The sequence below is a fragment of the Mya arenaria genome, chromosome 1 (genome assembly GCF_026914265.1).
Source record: "Mya arenaria isolate MELC-2E11 chromosome 1, ASM2691426v1".
In the NCBI taxonomy this organism is placed as follows: domain Eukaryota; kingdom Metazoa; phylum Mollusca; class Bivalvia; order Myida; family Myidae; genus Mya; species Mya arenaria.
This window is the reverse complement of record NC_069122.1, coordinates 53,143,204-53,163,999: the sequence shown is the minus strand read 5'-3', so window position 1 is coordinate 53,163,999 and position 20,796 is coordinate 53,143,204. Positions and strand designations below refer to the sequence as shown.

At 33.5% G+C, this 20,796-nt stretch overlaps 2 protein-coding genes and 1 long non-coding RNA gene across 3 annotated transcripts; all 3 read left to right on the top strand.

Annotated features, from left to right (window-relative positions):
- Nucleotides 1-2,596: 2,596 nt before the first annotated feature.
- On the top strand, nucleotides 2,597-4,411 carry LOC128212625 (uncharacterized). Its single transcript, XR_008257646.1, has 2 exons — nucleotides 2,597-3,115; nucleotides 3,949-4,411. It is a non-coding gene; the product is annotated as an uncharacterized LOC128212625 (long non-coding RNA).
- A 4,064-nt stretch (nucleotides 4,412-8,475) lies between these two features.
- Nucleotides 8,476-11,091, top strand: LOC128203395 (uncharacterized). The gene is made up of 4 exons (XM_052905176.1): nucleotides 8,476-8,587; nucleotides 9,118-9,210; nucleotides 10,245-10,392; nucleotides 10,932-11,091. The coding sequence occupies exons 2-4, from the start codon at nucleotides 9,126-9,128 to the stop codon at nucleotides 11,044-11,046; spliced, it is 348 nt and encodes a 115-aa protein (XP_052761136.1). The 5' UTR covers nucleotides 8,476-8,587; nucleotides 9,118-9,125; the 3' UTR covers nucleotides 11,047-11,091.
- A 628-nt stretch (nucleotides 11,092-11,719) lies between these two features.
- On the top strand, nucleotides 11,720-20,555 carry LOC128227885 (uncharacterized). The gene is made up of 5 exons (XM_052938806.1): nucleotides 11,720-11,857; nucleotides 17,971-18,049; nucleotides 18,711-18,803; nucleotides 19,814-19,961; nucleotides 20,393-20,555. Exons 1-5 carry the CDS (start codon nucleotides 11,720-11,722, stop codon nucleotides 20,493-20,495), a joined length of 561 nt encoding a protein of 186 aa, XP_052794766.1. The 3' UTR covers nucleotides 20,496-20,555.
- Nucleotides 20,556-20,796: the final 241 nt, after the last annotated feature.

Below are 20,796 nucleotides of genomic sequence, written 5' to 3'. Positions count from 1 at the left end.
CTTAAGATATCAATCTTTTAAATGAAATAATACTATGTCATTTTATCTAATGATCATTATTTTGGTGATTGTGATTCATTTATTAATATAGTTTCTATGTATAAAAAAGTCTTAAATCGGCTCTTAACTGAAAATTCGTTTTAAATTTGATAATAATATATTAAAGACACATGATAATGTGAATGTGTCGCATCAAACTGATCATTCGTGTTAGTAGATACAGACAAGGGTTTACCATATCCAAAAGCATTTTATACACTTTTAACAGTTAAAACCAAAGCAAAAAAAAAAAAAAGAATTTACGTGAGTGTGGTGGATTAAGACAATTTTTGTGCATCAGACTTAGTGTGATGCACATTTGATATACATGTATATAGTTTTCACGATTCGCATCGATAATTCATCCGGATACTAGCGTTGTGTACTGATTTAGTGACGAAAAATGGTGTTGCGACTTCTCGATTGACATACCAAAACTGGACTATTTTGCCCATGTTGGGTGACGAATGCGGATACATGCTTTAACAAATGTTTAAGGTAAATGTTTTTTGGAAGAGACATTTGTTGGCTATGTTATAATGATTAGTTTTATTAATTTATCGTAATGTGTTCTTAAAAAAATAGCTTTAATTCATGTGGAAAACATGCATTTTAAGAGTTGGAACCCTTGTCTATATATAAAGGGGATCACATGTTTTATGAGTCTGAACCTAGTTAACTGACCCTTATATAGAGTCCTGGCACCGTGACAACCCCATTTGTACCTAGTTATCTTTTTAATGGAAAAATACGAAAAAAAAACGCGAAAAAATAAAGTAATTGAAAACTATGTGGTACTTCAGTAAGTAAGTTTAAATGCATTGTACACATCGATACCAAGTTTATGACAGTTTTCTACAATTGTCTTTTGTTTCGCTATTTCATCATACGGAGTACAGCCCCTTTTATGAGATGGAAATAGTGTTGTTATCGATTACATTCATACCTTTTCATTTCCTGTTCAGTCTGTTGCGTGAAAAACATTCGTTAAAATAAGGTATTCATAGTTAATCATCAGTGATTTTGAATTTATATTTATAAGATATGTTAATATAATAGTCCTGGAAGACTTCTATTTAGATTTAGACTAAAGGTTTAGTTAAGTGTATCATTTTAATAATAATAACGTATTAATTAGGAAAACAATCAAGTTACTTGTACTTCGCTATTACTTTCCAGTATGAAGACCTTTAATATAACATCTCGCGCAAAGCAGAGAAATAACCAGTGAAAAAGACCCTTTCGTGTTATTTGGCTTCAATAGCCTGCGTTAGGGTCCTAAATTATGTTGATACATATTATCCCGCCAATCCCAAGCCGAATATAATGTCCATGCCGAATATAGGCCTTTCTATGGTTGTTCATTGTTATCACTACAGAGATAACAGTTTACTTGCAATTTAGTTTTGGCTCTATAAGTAGTTTAACTATTTTTTCGTGTTGTTCATAGTACATGTATAAATAATATATTCCTTAGGTTTTGTATTTGGTGCACAAAAAGAGCTCTTAATTTTGACGAATATAGAAGAAGATAATTTGATACATTTCAAGCCCATCCCAACCCTTTATTATTGTTCAGTCTGTTAAAGACGAATGTAGGTATTTTAACATCGTTTACATCCTTATATAAATACGCATTGGCAGTTCAATCTCGGCTAGGTGCTGGTTATTTATTCATATTTGTTGTCGTCAGATATGCTCTCGGATCAGATAATTATTTCATTTTTAAGGAATATGAAAGGGTCTATCTAGTTTCGTTACAGCTTTTTCGGCAACGCTTTTGCTGGTACTTCTTAGTTTTTCCAAACGATGATATGCATCTCTTGATCGATACCATCACCGGTGACGGTAATATGGTCCACGATGGAACCGGGAATCATACATTGTCTTCGCCGCTTCCTACGAGGTTACCACAAAGAACCTCAGATGTTTTCCATTTTTTCTATTGAAATGGTCCACCGAATTCAGAGTCCATATCCTAAATTGTCAATGTTATTTTGTTTTCTGAGATGAGCGAAGATGTGTTTTGACTCACGAACTTATTGAGATAGGATTATCATTTCACATTATCACTACGCGTGAAAATAAATGAAATTTGTCGGTTAATATCAATTTAAATTGCAAACCAAAGTAACTTAAACAATGTTTGATTCGTCAAATTGTATTAGGATCAATTGAATATAACAATGTTTTTTGTTCCTAAACATTATACTATAAAATACCAATACAACCTTTCCCGAAACGTTCAACAAATCATAACACAACTATAAGGGAACCTTGTGAAAGTACTAGTTAATAACGAATATTAGAATATTCAGCCTTTTCAGTGCCTTTGCTGTGAAACAAACACAGATACGCAACTCTGATGTATAAATTTCCTTAATTAGCAACCTTTGTCCGTACGAACCACATGATTAATATTCAAATTAATGCTTTGATCATAATCAAAAGCCCATTACCATGAATAACAAAGAACACGAAAACATTTCCGGTGCCCGTATTTATACTACTTAACTACTACTAATTGGACATAATTGCAGCTTTTAGGAGTGGGATTTGGTGTAGGCATACTCAGTGTTTTGATATCGTTTTTTTAACAGCTATATTCTGAGTGTTCAGTACCATTTTGTGTGTATATATATATATATGAAGTCACAGTCGAATTTTAGCTGAATCAAAAAGAATACAATTTACGACGCATATTACCTACAATATGTTTAAATTGTGGCATGTCCTGATGTTGGCCGTTGTGGGTGCACCAATTGTGAGCGGTTGGTGGACAAGGGGGGAAAGCGGTATGCTTCGCAATTCTGCAAATTTCAATGATAGGAGATCGGGGGAGCAGAAAAGTAACCATGTCAAGTATGGGGCACTGGACGAACCAAGTGAAGATGCGTTGGCTGAATTTGGCGGAGAGGATCAAGACGGGAACTTCTTTAAATTTCATACCCGGGAGTCGGGCGGTCGAATAAGGAACAGTGTTTTGCTGAAAACTAATAAGCCGCCTGAGAGCGTGGATCAAAAGCAACCGTGACCACAGGGTTTACAATACTCCGCTCCTTTTAAGTTTGATTTTGTAAGTAGTGTTTCTTTTCGAATATTTCACCAGGTTCCATAACTAGTTTGAGATGTAACGTTGTTTTTATTAATACAATGTGTATATAAATTGAACAAAATTCCATAATGAACTTGTGAATTGGCAGCTTATCTGAATTGCTATTACTGTTTTTCTTTTATTTTTAAGTTAATACTTGATAACACGTGTGTCCGAATTGTGTTCAGTCCTTTATAATTATGTAAAGAAATAAAGTGGATTGCTATGATGAGGCTAAACAACCCGTTTTCAAACTCGGTATTTGAAGGCTTTTAAGGATAATTTGGGACACAAAAGAGTGACCAAAGCGATACGCCGAGACTTAAAAATGTAATTATGAACGGGTTTGAACAAAATTGAAAAATAATTTTGTTACAATATGTCGGAATGCTTGGTGTGCGATGGGTTCGTTACATCATCAGTTCTTCTCCATTAGTACAGTTGAGCATGGGCATATTTTTGCTGTCGACAGTAGAACGATTATTTTTATTAAAGTTGTTTTTCTCTTTCAATGTTTGGTATAAAGATTGAATATGACGCACGACACCCGTGCTGCATCCGATGATGGCGACAGTGGCGTGCAAACGTCGGGCTTAACGTCGATGTAAACGGATGTCATAACTGCAAAGAGTTTGTAGTTAATTCGGTGATTGTCGTGGACTTTGTTGAGGTCCATAATTTAATTATGTAAAGGATCTTTGAAAAATACATCATCAACGAGTTGGTGCACAATGTTTCAATGGCCGTTAGCGCTATTTTAAATGACCGCTAAGTGCAATGTCCGTTGAGTTAATGCTGTTTCTTTTGTCTTACAGGAGTCATTGTTAGTGGTGCCATTATCATGGGAGAGATCACAGCTGTCGACGATGATAACAAATTGAAGCACGTAGACCATTGATCTGACCTAATAGATATACCTGCTTGGCTACAATGTTTCCATCTCAATGTACTAGACTTTCAGCATAAATCGGAACAAGCAATTATAATTTTGAAGTACAAATGTTATGTTTTCTAAGTATTTATTTGGACTCATTTCATTTGAATTGCTAAAAAGTAAATGCTGTTAAAGCTTGTAAGTCTTGAAAACTATACAATATATAATTTCACGATTAATGAAAGTTCCCTCCTTACTCATTATTCCTTAGGCCTTTTTCGAATAAGGAATAAGGAACAAGTTCCGTATTCCTTATTCAAAATGTATTGTTACAAATAGGCATACAATCATTTACTAATAATGTGTTATGGCTGGCTTTTCACACGAATAAAGAATAAAGTATCTTTGTGAAATGAAATAATGCACGAAAATAGGTACTTGTGAATATGAAATGCGGAAATAGTTCCTTATTCCTTGTTCAACCACCTTATAACATGCTTATTACCTTAATTATTTTCATCCGTTCAATACAAAAAAGCATCTTGGGATACATAAGTAGTTTCCTATAGTTTATGACATGCAACCAGAGACATAAAAGGAATCCACGATAAGAGAACATAGAACTTAATCCGTATTCTGTATTCAAACTCTAATAAATTAAAAATTAATAAATGCAGGATTAAGAAAATAGAAAATTGCTCAAACATCTGGCTAAATAATTTTGTGAGCCTATATTTTATGTGAGGTTATGGCCATACAAACTAGTAGACTCGTGTTCCAGTGAACTCATTTCTCCTTCGGCATATCCCATTTCGTCTAGGTGCCCCAAACTAGACGCTTAATAACGACATGTCGAGCCCGTCGAAAAAGCCTTTGTCACGGACCTAATACTCTTCAATGCAACTGAACCACATACTAACATGGAGTTGAGCAATATGTGGATAAGCGTCTTCACGGTGGACCTCCATGGCAAGATGTCTTGAAATTCCTATAATATATGGCAATGATACAATTCTGACAAGGTTCAGCCCAGACCAGTCTTATCAACAGTACTCATTTCAACTTTAGACCTATAGATTTAAGCGCCGCCATGTCATGCTTTATCAACATGGCAAGTATTTGGAAATCCTTAAATGCATGGTAAAGATAAAGTTCGAACAAGGTTCAAATCAGTTCTTTTAACCGTACTCATTCAACATTTGACCTCAAAATCCGACACTGACCTTTGATGTGCAGACCAGCGTCTTGTGTATGACACGGCGCATCACCATTGTGAACCTTGTATTGAAAATCCTATAATGCAGTGTTTGGATAAGACTCGGACAAGGTTCAGTCCGACGAACGCACGCACGTACATACGTTGGAAAGTCATTGTGATAGCAATGTCGAACTAAACGCAAGCGGGATCGACATAAATCATCCATCATAGTGATATTGAAGAGTGTATGACCAATAAATATAAAAAGCTTTGATCGGGTACATACGATACACTTCTACGCTATTATATATGAAGTGTATCGGAGAATGTGCCGATTGTCTACCGACGATGAAGAAACATTAAAGTCAATTCAATTATACATGCATTGTTAACACTAAAATAGCATTATACAAATTTATTATATACTATAAAAATCATAAATGCTCCCAATGTTTTTAATTGCAAGAATCAAGAAACATGTAGACGAATGATACTAACAGGTTGCATAAATACGGGAGAAACCATTCCGAAGTACATAACTGAAAACTGCCAGGATTAAAAAGTATGTAAAACACACCAAGAATACACAACTATAGTTCAATATTTTAAACAAAGTATTACAGCTCTTTTCAAAAACTCATGTCACAAGTAGAACATTGAAATCATTGCTTTGATCACCGATCACCAATCTGTTGAACAATATGAATAAAACATTTTCTCAGCACTTTTTTTAAGCATTTTTCAATGCCACTGATAATTACTTGCATAAAAACTGTAGGATCAAATTATATTTTGATTATTACATCCACCAATTTCAGAGAAAAGTATCGAAGACAATGGATGTTACTGCAATGACGGATCAATATATTTTGTGATCAGACAAAGATGTATACCAACCATACCATACATTCAAAATACTATTTACATTGAGTTACACATATATGAACCTAATACAGTAACTTTGTGTGTATTGTTACGACTTATTAATCATTTACATAACCATAACTTACATTTACAATCAGTGGCCAAATTTAAAAGATTATAAAAAATATGAGAAAACGTGATATCATTTTTCATCTTTTGATATCCCCAAATTGTAGAGAGTATATTTGACAATGGAAACTTGAATGTCATATACACACATACTAGGGGTCCAATATGTGATCTTCAAATCATCACAATAATGTAAATGTAGAACACACAATACATAATGGTGATAATGGTTTCTTTTGCAGAAAGTTCTAATTCCGTTTTGAAACAATTTTCCTCGAAAAGTTCATTGTTATGCATGAAACGTGTTGTTTACTGCTTGTGCCTCTGTGGGTGTCATAAGAGTATTGATATCATAAAGAAAGTTTTAATCTAGTTAAGACCTATTAATTCAGTAGTAAAACTTAATTTTAATATTATCAGATATAATGCTTTTGATAAACATATCATTCTTAAAGACAAAAGGAAAGAATGCAGGTTACTTTTACACAGGTATTTGTCATGGGTTGTTTAAAATATAGTTCATAACATCGTTACCGGAATGATTTGGTCGTTATCAACACAGAGTTTGCTGATGTTAATTCCTAGATAGAAAAGGCCATTTGATACATCTGTCGTTGCTAGAATAATAAACCATTACATACACACATTGTATACGAGTTATATAACCGTTATGTTGGAATAAATACCTAACATGTGGGCATCATGTTATTTAACAAAACTGTTATAATAAAACTAATTGAACAAAATGAACAAAATACATGAAGTGTTTCCATCCAGTTGTTGAATGTTGTAAAAGTAAATAGATTATCTTTCTAAAATGATTTACTTTTCCGTAAAGGGAAGCAAGCGCTGCTTAAGTTAGGAATCTAAAATGAGACGTGAAATAAACTTTCGTCTGCTCGACACTACTTCGGTCGCATTGTTCATCGTAATTATAACGACACACTGCTTTGATGATTATTTTGGGATTGCCATAAATTACATCCTTTGCTTGAATAAATAATACAAAACCTGATCAATGTTGATCCCAGCATTACCAATAATAGTATGTTAGTACTACTTTGATCTAGAAATAAGAATGTTAAGTAAGATTTACTTTTTTTAGAATTCAAAAAAACATGCTTCTTTGTAAAAATGAAAAAAAAAAGATAGTTCCAACTGTACTTGGTTTTACAAACAGTCTTAATTTAGCATGTATCATTTATAATGATACAAATTTACCAGACACAAATAAGTGCAATTGGACAATTGTAAGACATTTTCTGTTGTAACTACATATTCAGTATTTATATATTATTATTTTTTTTCAAAACCTTATCATTATGAAGTTGATATACTTGCAGGTTTCTTGTTTTGTCTTATATTTTACCTTTTTTTCAAATTTGTAAAAGAATGAAATTCAAGGATTTTCTAGCAAAATTATAAATACATATACTATTCATATAATGTATCATGATTGATATAATTGTATGTTATACATGTATAATGTTTAATTTTATGATTTTCATTGTATACTATATATTGGTCAATCAATGAAATATCCAGAAAAAGAAGTCTTGCAGCTCTTTGGACAGAGAAAAACCGGCAAATAATTTGTTTTGTTTCAAACAGAAATCATCTTTTACACTGGTTGTGTAAATGCTAAACAATGTAATGCTTACGAATAACATAGATAGCAATATATGCAAATTGTTCAAACAGTTGCCAATAGTAACAATATATTAAGGTTGTTTAGTTGTCTTTACGGAGTTGCACCTAAAAAGAACAATAATTAATATTATAGCCTTATTGCTTAGTATTGTTGTCAAAAACATCTCGTTTTGCATTTCAGTTTATCCAGGTTGTTTGCGTTAAACGTGAGTTGTCAATTTAAAGTGGTTTGAATTTCGGTTTAGGAGCGAATTAACATTATTTTCGCACACCAGCTAAATGAAAGGAGAATAAATGTTTTGTTTTGTTTTAATCTCAAAACTAACCACACAAATGAAAAGAAGCTAGAAAGACTGTGCGGAAAAAACATGTAATTCTGTTATAAATGTTAATATCACTTTTGTGTTGATTTTTTGAGTAAAACAAATAAGGCATTGACTCGTATCATGGTCCTGTGAATACAAACTTTAAATAAACACAAACATAACGAAGAAGGGCCTCAGGAATAAAACAGGCACCGTTTAAACATGCTCAGATATGATCTAGAGTTAAATTAAGTGCACACTTATGGACATAGACACTAACGAAAAGTCCACAACGCACAAACACAAGTGAAAAGCGTGATTGCGCCATATGGCATTGTCCTGATATGTAATCAAAGATAACAAGTGGGTCGGTCCCTGTTTTAGCCCGTTTTGAAGAGCGGCCTGCATAACGCCTCTAGACACCGTGAATAAAGGTAGGGAATTTGTTTTGATGTGTTCATCTATTCTCTAATAATTAAGTAAATCATTTGTGTGTTGACTCCGTATTTATAAGTATAGCAAATCGTCAAATAAGATTACACATAAACATTGAACGTTTGAACAGCTTCGAAATAAATGAGATTTTAGCAGAAATAGTCTAGCAAAGTGGCATAAATTATATTAAAAGGAAAACGTTTTTTATGATAAAAGAACAGAAACAGATATTTATAGTGTGTTCACAACGATGTTAGCCTCGACAAAAATATTCATGAAATAAAACGATAATACATAAGATAAGATCTTCTCTACTGTTAATTACTGCTTGTTAATCTCTTCGGTAAACACGCAATAAAAGTTATCAATCTCATACTCTAGATTGACTTTAACTTTTGTGCCTGTTTAAGTACTAAATTGTTCAATTAATAAAAAAGTGAGGCCAAATTTGAGCCCTGTCTATGTTATTTAGACGGTCTGGTCGCCACAAACAAACAGTTTATAATAATGTCCTAATCTACTATTTTAGACGCCAGAATGAGGTACCTATTTCTCTGCCTGCTGCCTCTGGTTTTGGGAGCACCCAAAACACGATTCGTTTTGGATTCGTTAGGTAGTATATGTAAGTACAGTTAGATTTTTTATTATTCTATTACAATATGACTTGGGGACGTGTGAATAAAGATATTTCACTCGTGAATTATAATTATTTAAGTGCCCTTGTTTCATTATTTTGCTACATCTTTATGTGAATTAAACATTCGCAAAAACTGAAAATCTACATGAACAAAATCAATGTATTGTCATTCTTGATCTTTATACTGATCTCAGATAATTGAGTTACGACATTTTTAAACGCCCCTGGAACCTTCAGTAGAGCGAATTACATACACAGTTCAACATACTCACGGCTTTATTCACAGCTATGGTAGGTACAATACTGTCAACCCAACCCATTACCGTCTAGTTTCAGAATTTTCAATGGGTTCTAAACACACCATCATTTAGGTTACAGTACACGGAAGTAATTTATGTAATGTTATTGACTATGCTACGCCTTGGTATTGCTTGTGCACACAGATACAAAAATAAGGTATCAATGACATGCACACCGTTTGTATTCGTACATTCAGTTGAATGTCAATGTTACGAAACCAGTTCGTAAACGTACCTATACAATGATACTAATGTCATAATGATATGAAATGCGTGAATTTTGTGAAGTGGCAGACAAACAAACCCGATTTTGATTAGTTTGCCATTGAGATGCCGAAAGAAATGTGTAATTAGTAGCTTACCTAAAACATTATGCTGCCTCATCCGATCAATAATAAAGGTATGATAAAAGGAGTCTAAGATGTGTCTCACGAGGTCAAATGAAATGACACGCCTTAAACATAACGTCAATTTGTTAAATGATTTAAAGGAATCTGTTCATTGGTGTATATGTAAATTCTTTTTAAAATAAAAGAGAAAATTACTGTGATTTTTATTTCCAATGCTTGATGTTTCTATATATTCAACGCTTTTAACAAAGCTTAAACTTGTTTAAGTGATTCTGTAGTTAAACAAAGAAACCTTAGCTCTATTTGGGGTTATTGTTGTTACAGTACGTTGATGTTAAAATGTAAGCTGAACTTTATTTTTCAAATTTAGTTGACCAACAGATCCTGAAATGTGATGTACAGCTTATAATTGATGTGGTTGGTTCGCATCCCACGGAACAAGCATGTGAGGCAGAATGTCACAAGATCATCGCAGATGGACACTTCTTGAATTATGGCTGCCCACTCGTTTGCCTAGGGTACGAAGAAGGCATATAGCAACTAGAGTATAACGCTCTAACGTTTTTATGACAAATTGCATCACGACTTGTTGGGGGTTTATACACTGAATGCGAATGCTTTGCGGTCTTCACGGATTCATGTTTACGCAACAAACATGAGATATACAGGAATTAAGAAACACGTCCAATTATAATATTCTCTATTTATAACTTCAATGGATAAAAATGATGTATTATTATTCGTATAACAATTACCTAAAGCATATGCGTAAATGTTCATAGCATGGTTATGATTTTAAATAGTAAAACAGACCCTAGATTAAAAGTTTACAGCGGCAAGTTTGCAACGTCGACACATTTTTTCAAATACTTATTTTGTTCAAATGTGTTGTATCATCAACGAAGGTAATCATTTTGTCTTGGTTTTTCGTATATAGGTATATTTAGGATTAAAACGACGTGTTTCTTTCACATAGTAATTTAGTTTAATCACCAGGTTTTCAAAACAAAACTTAGTTTCAAAATATATAACCTTTGCTTGTACTTTAATTCCTAAGGTTGGAGAGCTTCGCCCACACTTTACATTTGGTGCCTGACCCCGTCGACGCAAATGACCCTTGTGGCAGACCTCCCCCGAGTCTGGCCACTACAACTGCTTCAGAAGGTCGCTGAAATCGAATGTGGCTTGCTGTAATAAATGGATATTTAAAATGAAAACTTATGTCTATGATTATGTATTCTCGCTTATGATGTTATTATCTTTATAGTTAGGTTTGAAGAAAAACGACAGCAGTCTGCAAATGCACGAAGTTAGTATCAAAGACAAAGAGAACTTCACTCATGTCGAAAAAGCATTCATTCATTCACGAAGCAAATCTGGCTATAATAGTTTTAAAGTGCTACCACAAATAAAATGTTAAAATTGTATGAAACTACGATTAAACCTCATAAGCAAATATATTAAGGGCTACAGCTATCCGTAGCCTGATTTATCGCGGCATCAAATATTTGCCTCAAGCCACATTTAGTTGAATGTAGCCTAAAAGCATTTTCCGGAATAATTATGACGTCACTTCCTTTTCCGTTTATGATTTTCTAACGTTGGTCAACACAAGGGAAGCTCAAATTCTAAACATACACTTGGAATTTAAAATTACAGATTTGCAAAATTAAGAAGTTAGCAAATTGCTTAAACATCTGTTTGAATATAATTTTGTGAGATTACGGCCATACAATCTGGTCTTAGGAACCACTAGACTTGTGTTCAAATGAACATTTTTCTCCTTCGGAACATTGCCCTTCTGACTATTGCCTTCAGACAAATAAATTTAAATTAGACACTAAGATGCAACATGTCGAGCCCGTTAAGGGAGCCTTTGTCACAGAAATAATACTCTCAAATGCCATTGAAACACAGAAAAACATGGAGTTGATCAATACGCGGAACCTGCGACACTACGCATCCTCATGGTGGACCTCCATTGTGAGTTTATTTTTAAATCCTAAATATGGTAAAGATACAGCTCTGACAAGATTCAGCCAAGACCAGTGTTATCAACAATAATCATTTCAATTTTTGACCTCTAATTTTGACCTTTGAGGAACAGACATTGGTCTTGTGCGCAACATACCGCCATGTAATGGTGAATCTTCATGGCAAGTGTTTGGAAATCCTTAAATTGCATGGTTAAGATATAGTCCGTTCAAGGTTCAGTCCAGACAAGTAATTTTAAAACTCATCATTTCAACATTTGCCCTCTAAATGTGACCTTGACCTTTGATGTGCAGACCTGTGTCTTGTGTGCGACACGCCACCTAATCATGATTAACCTTCATGGCCATAATCCTGTAATGCATGGTCAATATAAACCCGGACAAGGTTAAATGAGAACAGATGTACGCACGGGACCGTCGTTCTGACAGCTATGTCGAGCTCACCGCAAAACAAAAAAATAAGTATGTCTTTAGGATTCGGTAACTGTACTAATTGGAACCAAGATGATTCGGCCCAGTCAATTCGGCACCAAAATATTCGACAGTTTGTCTACTCGGGACCATAAAGCTGAGTACATTCGGCACACAATTCAAATTATCTTGATGCGGTCATGATTATTAGAATATTGATCATTAAGGTAAAGTAAACAATTAAAACTCATATTCTCGCACAGACAGTCGTTATAATATGATTCGTTTCTTTCAACACAACTACCTTTAACATTTGATTTGATCATCTAAAAAAGGTAACATTAATAGCAAATGGCTCAAGAGTACTAACATATCTACATCTGATCCTTTTTGTCTAAACAAGCTGTTTATTTATTCTAAACATTATCTGCACTCCTAAATTCATTTCAGCAGTTCTGATTTTACCACAAATTGGCTTATGCAAATATGCATTTGTTCATTTGAAGATTTTTGATTCGTCATATCTAAACTTAAATTCATGTCAGTGAAACGTTTACGCTGTGGATTTAGTTATGATTACAAGACATGTTCATTATAACTTCTTTGTTTAACTAGACTTTGTAGAGCAATCCACAATAAGTCATTGATAGTCATTTGCAAACCCCATTTTTCATCTAGCAATTGATTAAACATGAACAGTTGTAAATATTGGATCTTGAGTTGATCATCTCTCGAGGCATGAGTTTTATCGTGTAGTTGGAATCTAACACCAAATGATGTTTCTTAAATGAAAGAGTATAGAACATTAAACAATGTTAAAATTATTCTCTCCATTTAATTTTTTTTCATTGATTCGGAATTTTGTCAGAAAATAAGAACAGAAGTAAGCCAATAAATGGCAGTTAAAGACTAAAGAGGTATACTGAAATGGTAATTTCGATTATTCAAAATGAATGCATATTTTCTTATTTAAAACAAATGATGTAATATATAACTTTTTTCATGAAAACCCCCCAAAAATGATAAAACATGTAACATTAAATTTTATAACTTCAATTTCCATTGTTTCATTTTTTGTGACAATTATAATGTAAACTGATTTGTATTAGTACATAAAAAGTCATACTCCGCTGCTCTTTTTTTAAATGGGTCGATACATTGCCCCAATTGACATCAGAAAGGCTGAATAACTAATTTCCCAGTCGATAACCGACGTCCACAGGCCTTGGAGCTTCACGTGTAAATCCCTTTATTCTGTCCGTTTATGGCGAGACAATATGTTCTAAAACACAAGCTGTATTTGGCGTCCGACCGTCTCGGCATCACGTTTCAGCAATGGCACAAGAACGTAGAACTGCTAATTGCTGTGATCCGCTTTACCGTTGATCCGTTAATGAAAAATTGGTCAACCATATTTATCGCTTTTATTTGTATATGTTTGCCGTTACTTTGCATACAAAGTCATCACACCAGTTTTATATTGAAACATAAAATAACGTTAGTTCATGTAATTGATGCTGGCTACGTCATTTAACCGGACCTCACGAATGCATGAACGGCAAACAACTGCTGGCAGGGCTCCTTCATTACTTTGAACGTCCCATCAAATACCATGCCGTACACGCATGAGAACGTCGAGCTGGTCACGTGTAGCAAATATCAGGTGCCACTTGGAGTCGTGGCTTATGTCCCCTACCAGGAAGCTTACGTCAATGAATTCTTTGTCTATCTACAATACATATTTCAGCCATTGCTTGGTTCTGCAACCAGCGATGTCTACCAATTTAATTCGAATGTTAATGCATATTTTCTTATAGTTGAACTATATTTTTCCACTGTAAGTTCATACTCTAAAGAAAAGAGTAACTGTTCAAATATTATGCAACACAACTTGCGCTGAAAACATCATTATAATTGTAGTAACTTCTGTAATTCCACACGCCGGAACAATAGTCAACAACAACAAAATAATAGAAACGCTAATTTAAACTAAAACTCATTTCCAAACAAATGGGTTCGCCAACAATATCGTCGGCACATAAATCCCTTTCCGCGGTATTATCTTCGCATGACCCGCCCACAAACGAAACTGTCTTAGCTCCATCTGTAGTTAGAGGCAGATAAACCATAAATACTATACAAAATGCTATTTTATCATATATTTGCATGCAGAAAAGAAAACGCATTACTTCAAGTACGTAGCTTAAAACACACGCGTGTTATATTAAGGAAATAATTACACGTTGACCAGAGTGATGATGCTATGCGTACCAATTTATCATTATCGAACGAATTGATGAATAAAAACATTTTAAAATACCAATCGGAAGTTTTATGAAACAATATGATACGTAAACAACCCAACTATCTTTCATTTTATGTATAAAAAGAAATATTTCACCGGCAAGGCTTCTGTTCATGTTGTTTTGTCCACATGATAAACGGGTTCTTCCCTTTTGCCTAGGCCTCACAAGACGGCGACCCTTATACATAAATCGTCGATATTAGTTTTATCCAGTTCTGCTTATTACAACTGATCGGATCTTTAAACAGTATGATAGAACAAATCTAAATGTTAATAAAAAAATATGAGAAACTATAACTAAAACCGTTACTAAAAATCATTCTGACTGTATATATACGGGCAAAAATATAGTCATTCAGAATGTTGCCACGCGGCAAGTGTACTCAATTAACCCATATATTTATCAATAAACATTGGTATTAGTATTACTTATTTTTACACCAGGGGGTTGAACGGCTAGGGTTGATTAACGTAACACATGCCTTACTTTAACATGTGTTCCATGGACAATAATCTCATCCAACAACATTTCAAGTAAATTTGACCTCAAATTTAACCCGTCTGTTTATTTTAATTACGCCTTTTCTAGTTTATAAAGACAATCTATTGAAGTATTATGCATACAGACTTAGAAAACAATTTGTGAATAAAAGATTGAACTTTTTATTATAATCATATTTCTTTCCATTTAGATAGATTTACGTTTAAAATTAGCTTAAACGAGTTCATCATGACTAAGAATAAACATTAAAATAAGTATTATACCAAGAAACTGTATTTAAACTTTGTAAAATACTTATCATTATGCCATTATTTTAACCACCAAAGTTTCAGTGTAAGGTTTTAATGTGAACATTTTTATAATGTCACGTATAACGTTTGTTATCTCGAACCTTGCTGTTAAATTCAGTATTATAATAAAAACTTAAAAAAATAATAAATAATTTAAGTGTTTTCAAAATCCTCGTACCAGGGGTTAGAACTTATAATTTAACAATTACAAAAACAAAACAAACAAACGGCAACAACACAACAACAACATTAGCGATTAAAAAAAGTAATTCTATTAATATTTCTGGAAATATTGACTTTTATTGACCAAAACTTTTACCGTCAATGCCACCGTTATAAGAGTATTGATATCATAAAGAACTTTTTATCTAGTATAGCCCTATTTAGACAGTAGCAAAACTTAATTTCAGCATTATCATATATCATGTTAATGATGATCATATCATTCTTCACGCAAAATGGAACAAATGCAAGTTATTTTTAGCGCAACTTTTTGTCATGGGTTGGACTTATTTCTTTCTTGAACATAAATGTTGTCATTACTTTTAAAAACGAACACTTTATGCATATATTCTAAAACAGATGCATTTTCAACAATCGGCAGAGGACTTATTGTGAAATATGAACGCTCCAGGGCCTAGCCCGACGCCCTCCGGTGTGTTGAATCCAAGAATGTCTGCGGAACAGTCGATTGAGAAGTGTCCCTTAGTGCCACACTTGAAAAAGATGACCAGTCCACAATAGACGAAGCAGCATTATGAATTTGCGACCACAGCATCCGCGAAATCAGCAATATGAGGAAAACTACCTCCACTACCCATTCAGTCTCTGATTCATATTCCTAATCTGTTGTCAAGTTTAATCGACAAAAAATCATTGTCGATCCTTTACAAAAGTTGAATACAAATGGTATGTTTAACATTTGGCATAATGAAAAATATCTTCTTGTCCCAAATATAAAACCGCAGGCTAACGCACGTATATAATTTGAGAGTTTCAAAAAATAGAACTGAAATAAATGCAAAATATGGAATCATTGCCAGCTTTGGAGCTTATCTTTATCGATTTCTCCTCTCAGTGCAATAGTAGCGTAGACATACACTAGTTTATCAATTATAAATCTACTGGAGGCATGGCTAGGTTAAGGCAGATAAAAAATACAGAATTTATGGGAGTCAAAACGTTGACCAGACTTTGTAATTATTTCCATTTTTGATGGAAAATTTGGTTTTAAACGATTTTAGTTGAAGCCATGATAATTGAGTAGAGCTGTTGTGCAGAGGAAACGGTGGTTGAATGACTTGCTAATGTATTGAAATCTCAAAACATATCTAATTAATTTACTAGTTTTACATCTTATAATCCATGTCTCTTTGAAGTCAATAATTGGTCATTTACAAAGATAATTTATTTAAGCCATTTTTTCACATAATAAAACTAAGTTAAATTTCATATATGCTGAAACAACGTAAAAACGTTTACTACAAATAATAATAAAGAAAAATATCTTCCATTTGACAATCCGAAAACAGCCAATGTTTGTTTGGGTGCAAAAGAAAGATAGACCCTTGTTACTTTTGTTTAATAGCCCATGTATATTGCCAATTTTGCCAATTAAACATAAACAGTTTAAAAGAAATAAATCAATTGAAAATTTTAAATAAACTATTTATTTGTGAACTTTTAAACGTATGAACAGCTTATACGCAATAACACCTGATACACAAAAATACATTTTAACTTTCTCACATCGAGTATCATTATTAAAATTCATTAATGATAATGGTATAAGGAGAAAAGCATAAATCACAAATTATTTTCAGATCCAACAAAGAAGCGAAACAGAAAAAAATGTGTTACTATAAATGACAAAATTCGTTTCACATGCCATACCCGGCCCGTCTAGTGACGTAAAATAAGTAATGTCCAATATATACTTCGCAAAACACGAGAAAATAATTTTATTACTGCATGATACCGCCATAAGCCATATAACTTGCAAACTTTTATCATTACATTTATTACAATAAACCAAATGGAGCTTATATTTTTAGAATGTATTTCAATTTAACATTTTTTTCAACTATTATATCTTTACTTTTCAAAATTAGTTTCGCGTAGATAAATAGATAATGATAAATAAAAAATAAAGTGTCCTCAACGCCATACATTGTTTAATGACGGCAAGTCGTTTAGCGACAAAAGAAGTGTTTTAAACACTGAGGTGTGTTCGACGAATGGGTCTGATCCGATGGCAAAAGTATACAAACTCACATCCTCCATTGAGATTATTCATTGCAGCAATGTGCGGTACAAAACTGTAACCGAAACCTATTGTTAATACATAGGCAACATTCGTATCATAGTCCCGTGAATAATATCTTTCAATAAACACAAACATAACGAAGAAGGGCCTCACGAGTACAGTGAATTTAGCAGACATGCTTAGATATAATCTTGACATGCTTACGAAGATTGAGTCAACTTAAGTGCATACTTATGGACATAGACACTAACAAAAAGTCCACAACGCACAAGCACAAATGAAAAAGCGTGATTGCGCCATATGGCATTGTCCAAATATGTAATCACAGATAACAAGTGTGACGGTCCCTAGCTCAAGATCGTTTAGACGAGCGGCCTGCATAGCGTCTCGAGACACCGTGAATAAAGGTAGGGATTTTTGTTTGGATGTTTTTATGTTTTCATCTACTCTTTATTTATAATTTCTCTTCTTTGTTGACTGTGTATTAATAAGTTTTGCAAGTCTTTAAATAAGATTCAGACCAAAACGTTAAACATTTAAACAGCTTCGACATAAATGTGATTTTAACAGAAAATAATCCAGCAAAGCGGCCTAAATAAAATTAAAAGGAAAACGTTTGTTTATGATTAAATGACAGAAACTGATAATTATAGTTTGTTCAGAACGGTGTTAGCCTCGACACAAACACGTTAAAGAAACACAACGACAATATATTAGATAAGAGCTACTCCACCGTTAATTACTGTCTGTTTAACTCTTCAGTAAACACTCAAAAATGTAAGCATACACGTACACTAGAATGACATAACCTAATGTGTCTTGTAAAACACTAAATGCTTCAATACATAATACAAAGCCAAAATCGATCAAAAATAATTGTGCTAGGTTACCATTTAAACAGTTTTGGGTGTGGTTAAGTATGTAGGCAGGGATGTGTTTCCCTGCAATGAGCACCTTTTGGCTATTAACGCCCCTCTGTAGGAACAAAACACTGACACTACAGACGGCCAAATATTGTTGAAGCCACAGACAAACATTTTGTTATAATGGTCTAATGTACTATTTTAGACACCAGAATGAGGTACCTTTTTCTTTGCCTGTTGCCTCTGGTCCTGGGAGCACCCAAAACACGATTCGTTTTGGATTCTCTCGGTAGTATATGTAAGTACAGTTAGAAATAAAATAATTGTTTTAATAAAATATGACTTGGGGCCGTATAAATAAAGATATTTGAGTAGTAAATTGAAACTATCTAAGTGTCATTGTTTCAATATTTTGCTACATCTTTATCTGATTTAAACTTTCGCCAAAATTAAAAAATGAACATGAATAAAATCGACGTATTGCCATTCCTGATCTTTAAACTGATCCTAAATAATTGACATTTTTTAAACGCACCTGGAACCTTAATTAGAGCTAAATACGTACATAGTACCACATACTCACGGCTTTATTCACAGCAATGGTAGGTACAACACTGTTTACGCAACACATTATCGCATCATGTGGTATTCTATTTTCAGGATTCAAAGGTTTCGATGGGTAAAAAACATAAGATATTTAGGTTACAGTATAAGGGTGTAAATTATGTAATGTTACTGACTTTGCTATGCCTTGGTATTGCTTGTGCACACTGATACAAAAATAAGGTATCAATGACATGGACACCGAAACACTTTGAATTCGTACATTCATTTGAATGTCAATGATACGAAATCAGTTCGTAAACGTACATATACAATGATACTATTGTCCTAATGATATGAAAGAAAGGCATGAACTCATGTCAAGTGGCAGACAAACAAACACTATTTGATTAGTATGCCATTGAGATGCCGAAAGAAATGTGTAATTAGTAACTTACCTAAAACATTGTTCTGTTTCATCCGTATCACGAGGTCAAATAAAATGACACCCCTTAAACATGTCATGAATGTGTTTAAATGATTTAAAGGATTATGTTTCTTGTTTTATACGTAAATTACATATAAGAGATTCCTACTGTTCCATTTCTACGCTTGAGTTGTCCATATGTTCAACGCTTTAAACAAGGCGTATTTTTTTAAAAATAATTTTGTTGTTAAACATAGAAACCTTAGTTCCATTGAAAGATGTTATTGGCCAGTAAGTTGATATTAAAATGTAGCTTGATCTTTATCTATAAATTTCAGTTGACCTAACGGTCCTTAAATGTGATGTACAGCTTATATTGGATGTGGTTGGGTCGCATCCCACGGAACAAGCATGTGAGGCAGAATGTTACAAGGTCATCCAAGAAGGACACTTCTTGAATTACGGCTGCCCCCTCGTTTGTTTAGGGTACGAACAAGCATATAGCAACACGAAAAACTCTATTTTGACAAATTGCATGACCACTTCTGAAAGCTTCGCGGTCTTGACGGATGCGTGTTACGCAACAAACTTGACATATACAGGAATTCAGAAAAACGTCAAATTACAATATTCTACATATATAACTATGATTGGGAATTACGATGCATTATTACACAAATAACAAATAATCACAGCATTTCCGTAATTGTTTATGTGATGAATAGTAAAAAAACACCATTGGGAAAAGTTTGCAATGTCGACATACTTTTCAAATAGTTTGTCTTTCTTTACCTCGATACTAATATTTTATATCGAAACAACGTGTTTCTGTCAAACAGTAGTAAAATTTAACCACCTCTTTCCAAAAAAGCTTAATCTTAAAATATTTAACCTTTGAATGTTCTTAAATTTCTAAGGTTGGAGAGCTTCGCCCACAACTATCATTTGGTGCCTGACCCCGTTGACGCAAATGACCCATGTGGCAGACCTCCCCCGAGTGTGGCCACAACAACGGCTTGATAAGGTCGCTCAAATCGATGAAGATTGTTGTAATGAATAGACATTAAAAATGGAAGCATATGTCTTGGTTTATGTATGGTAGCTTACGATGTTATTATAAATTGTGTTTTGTTTCAAGAAAAAAAAACATTCTGCAAATGCACGTAGGTAATATCGAAAAAGCATTCATTCAGGAAGCCAAAATGGCTGAAATTACCTGGGAGCACCCAAAACAGGATTCGACACGAAAGTGCTACCAGAAATAAATTGTTATAATTTGATGAAATTACGATTAAACCTCTTAAGCAGATATGTTAAGGGT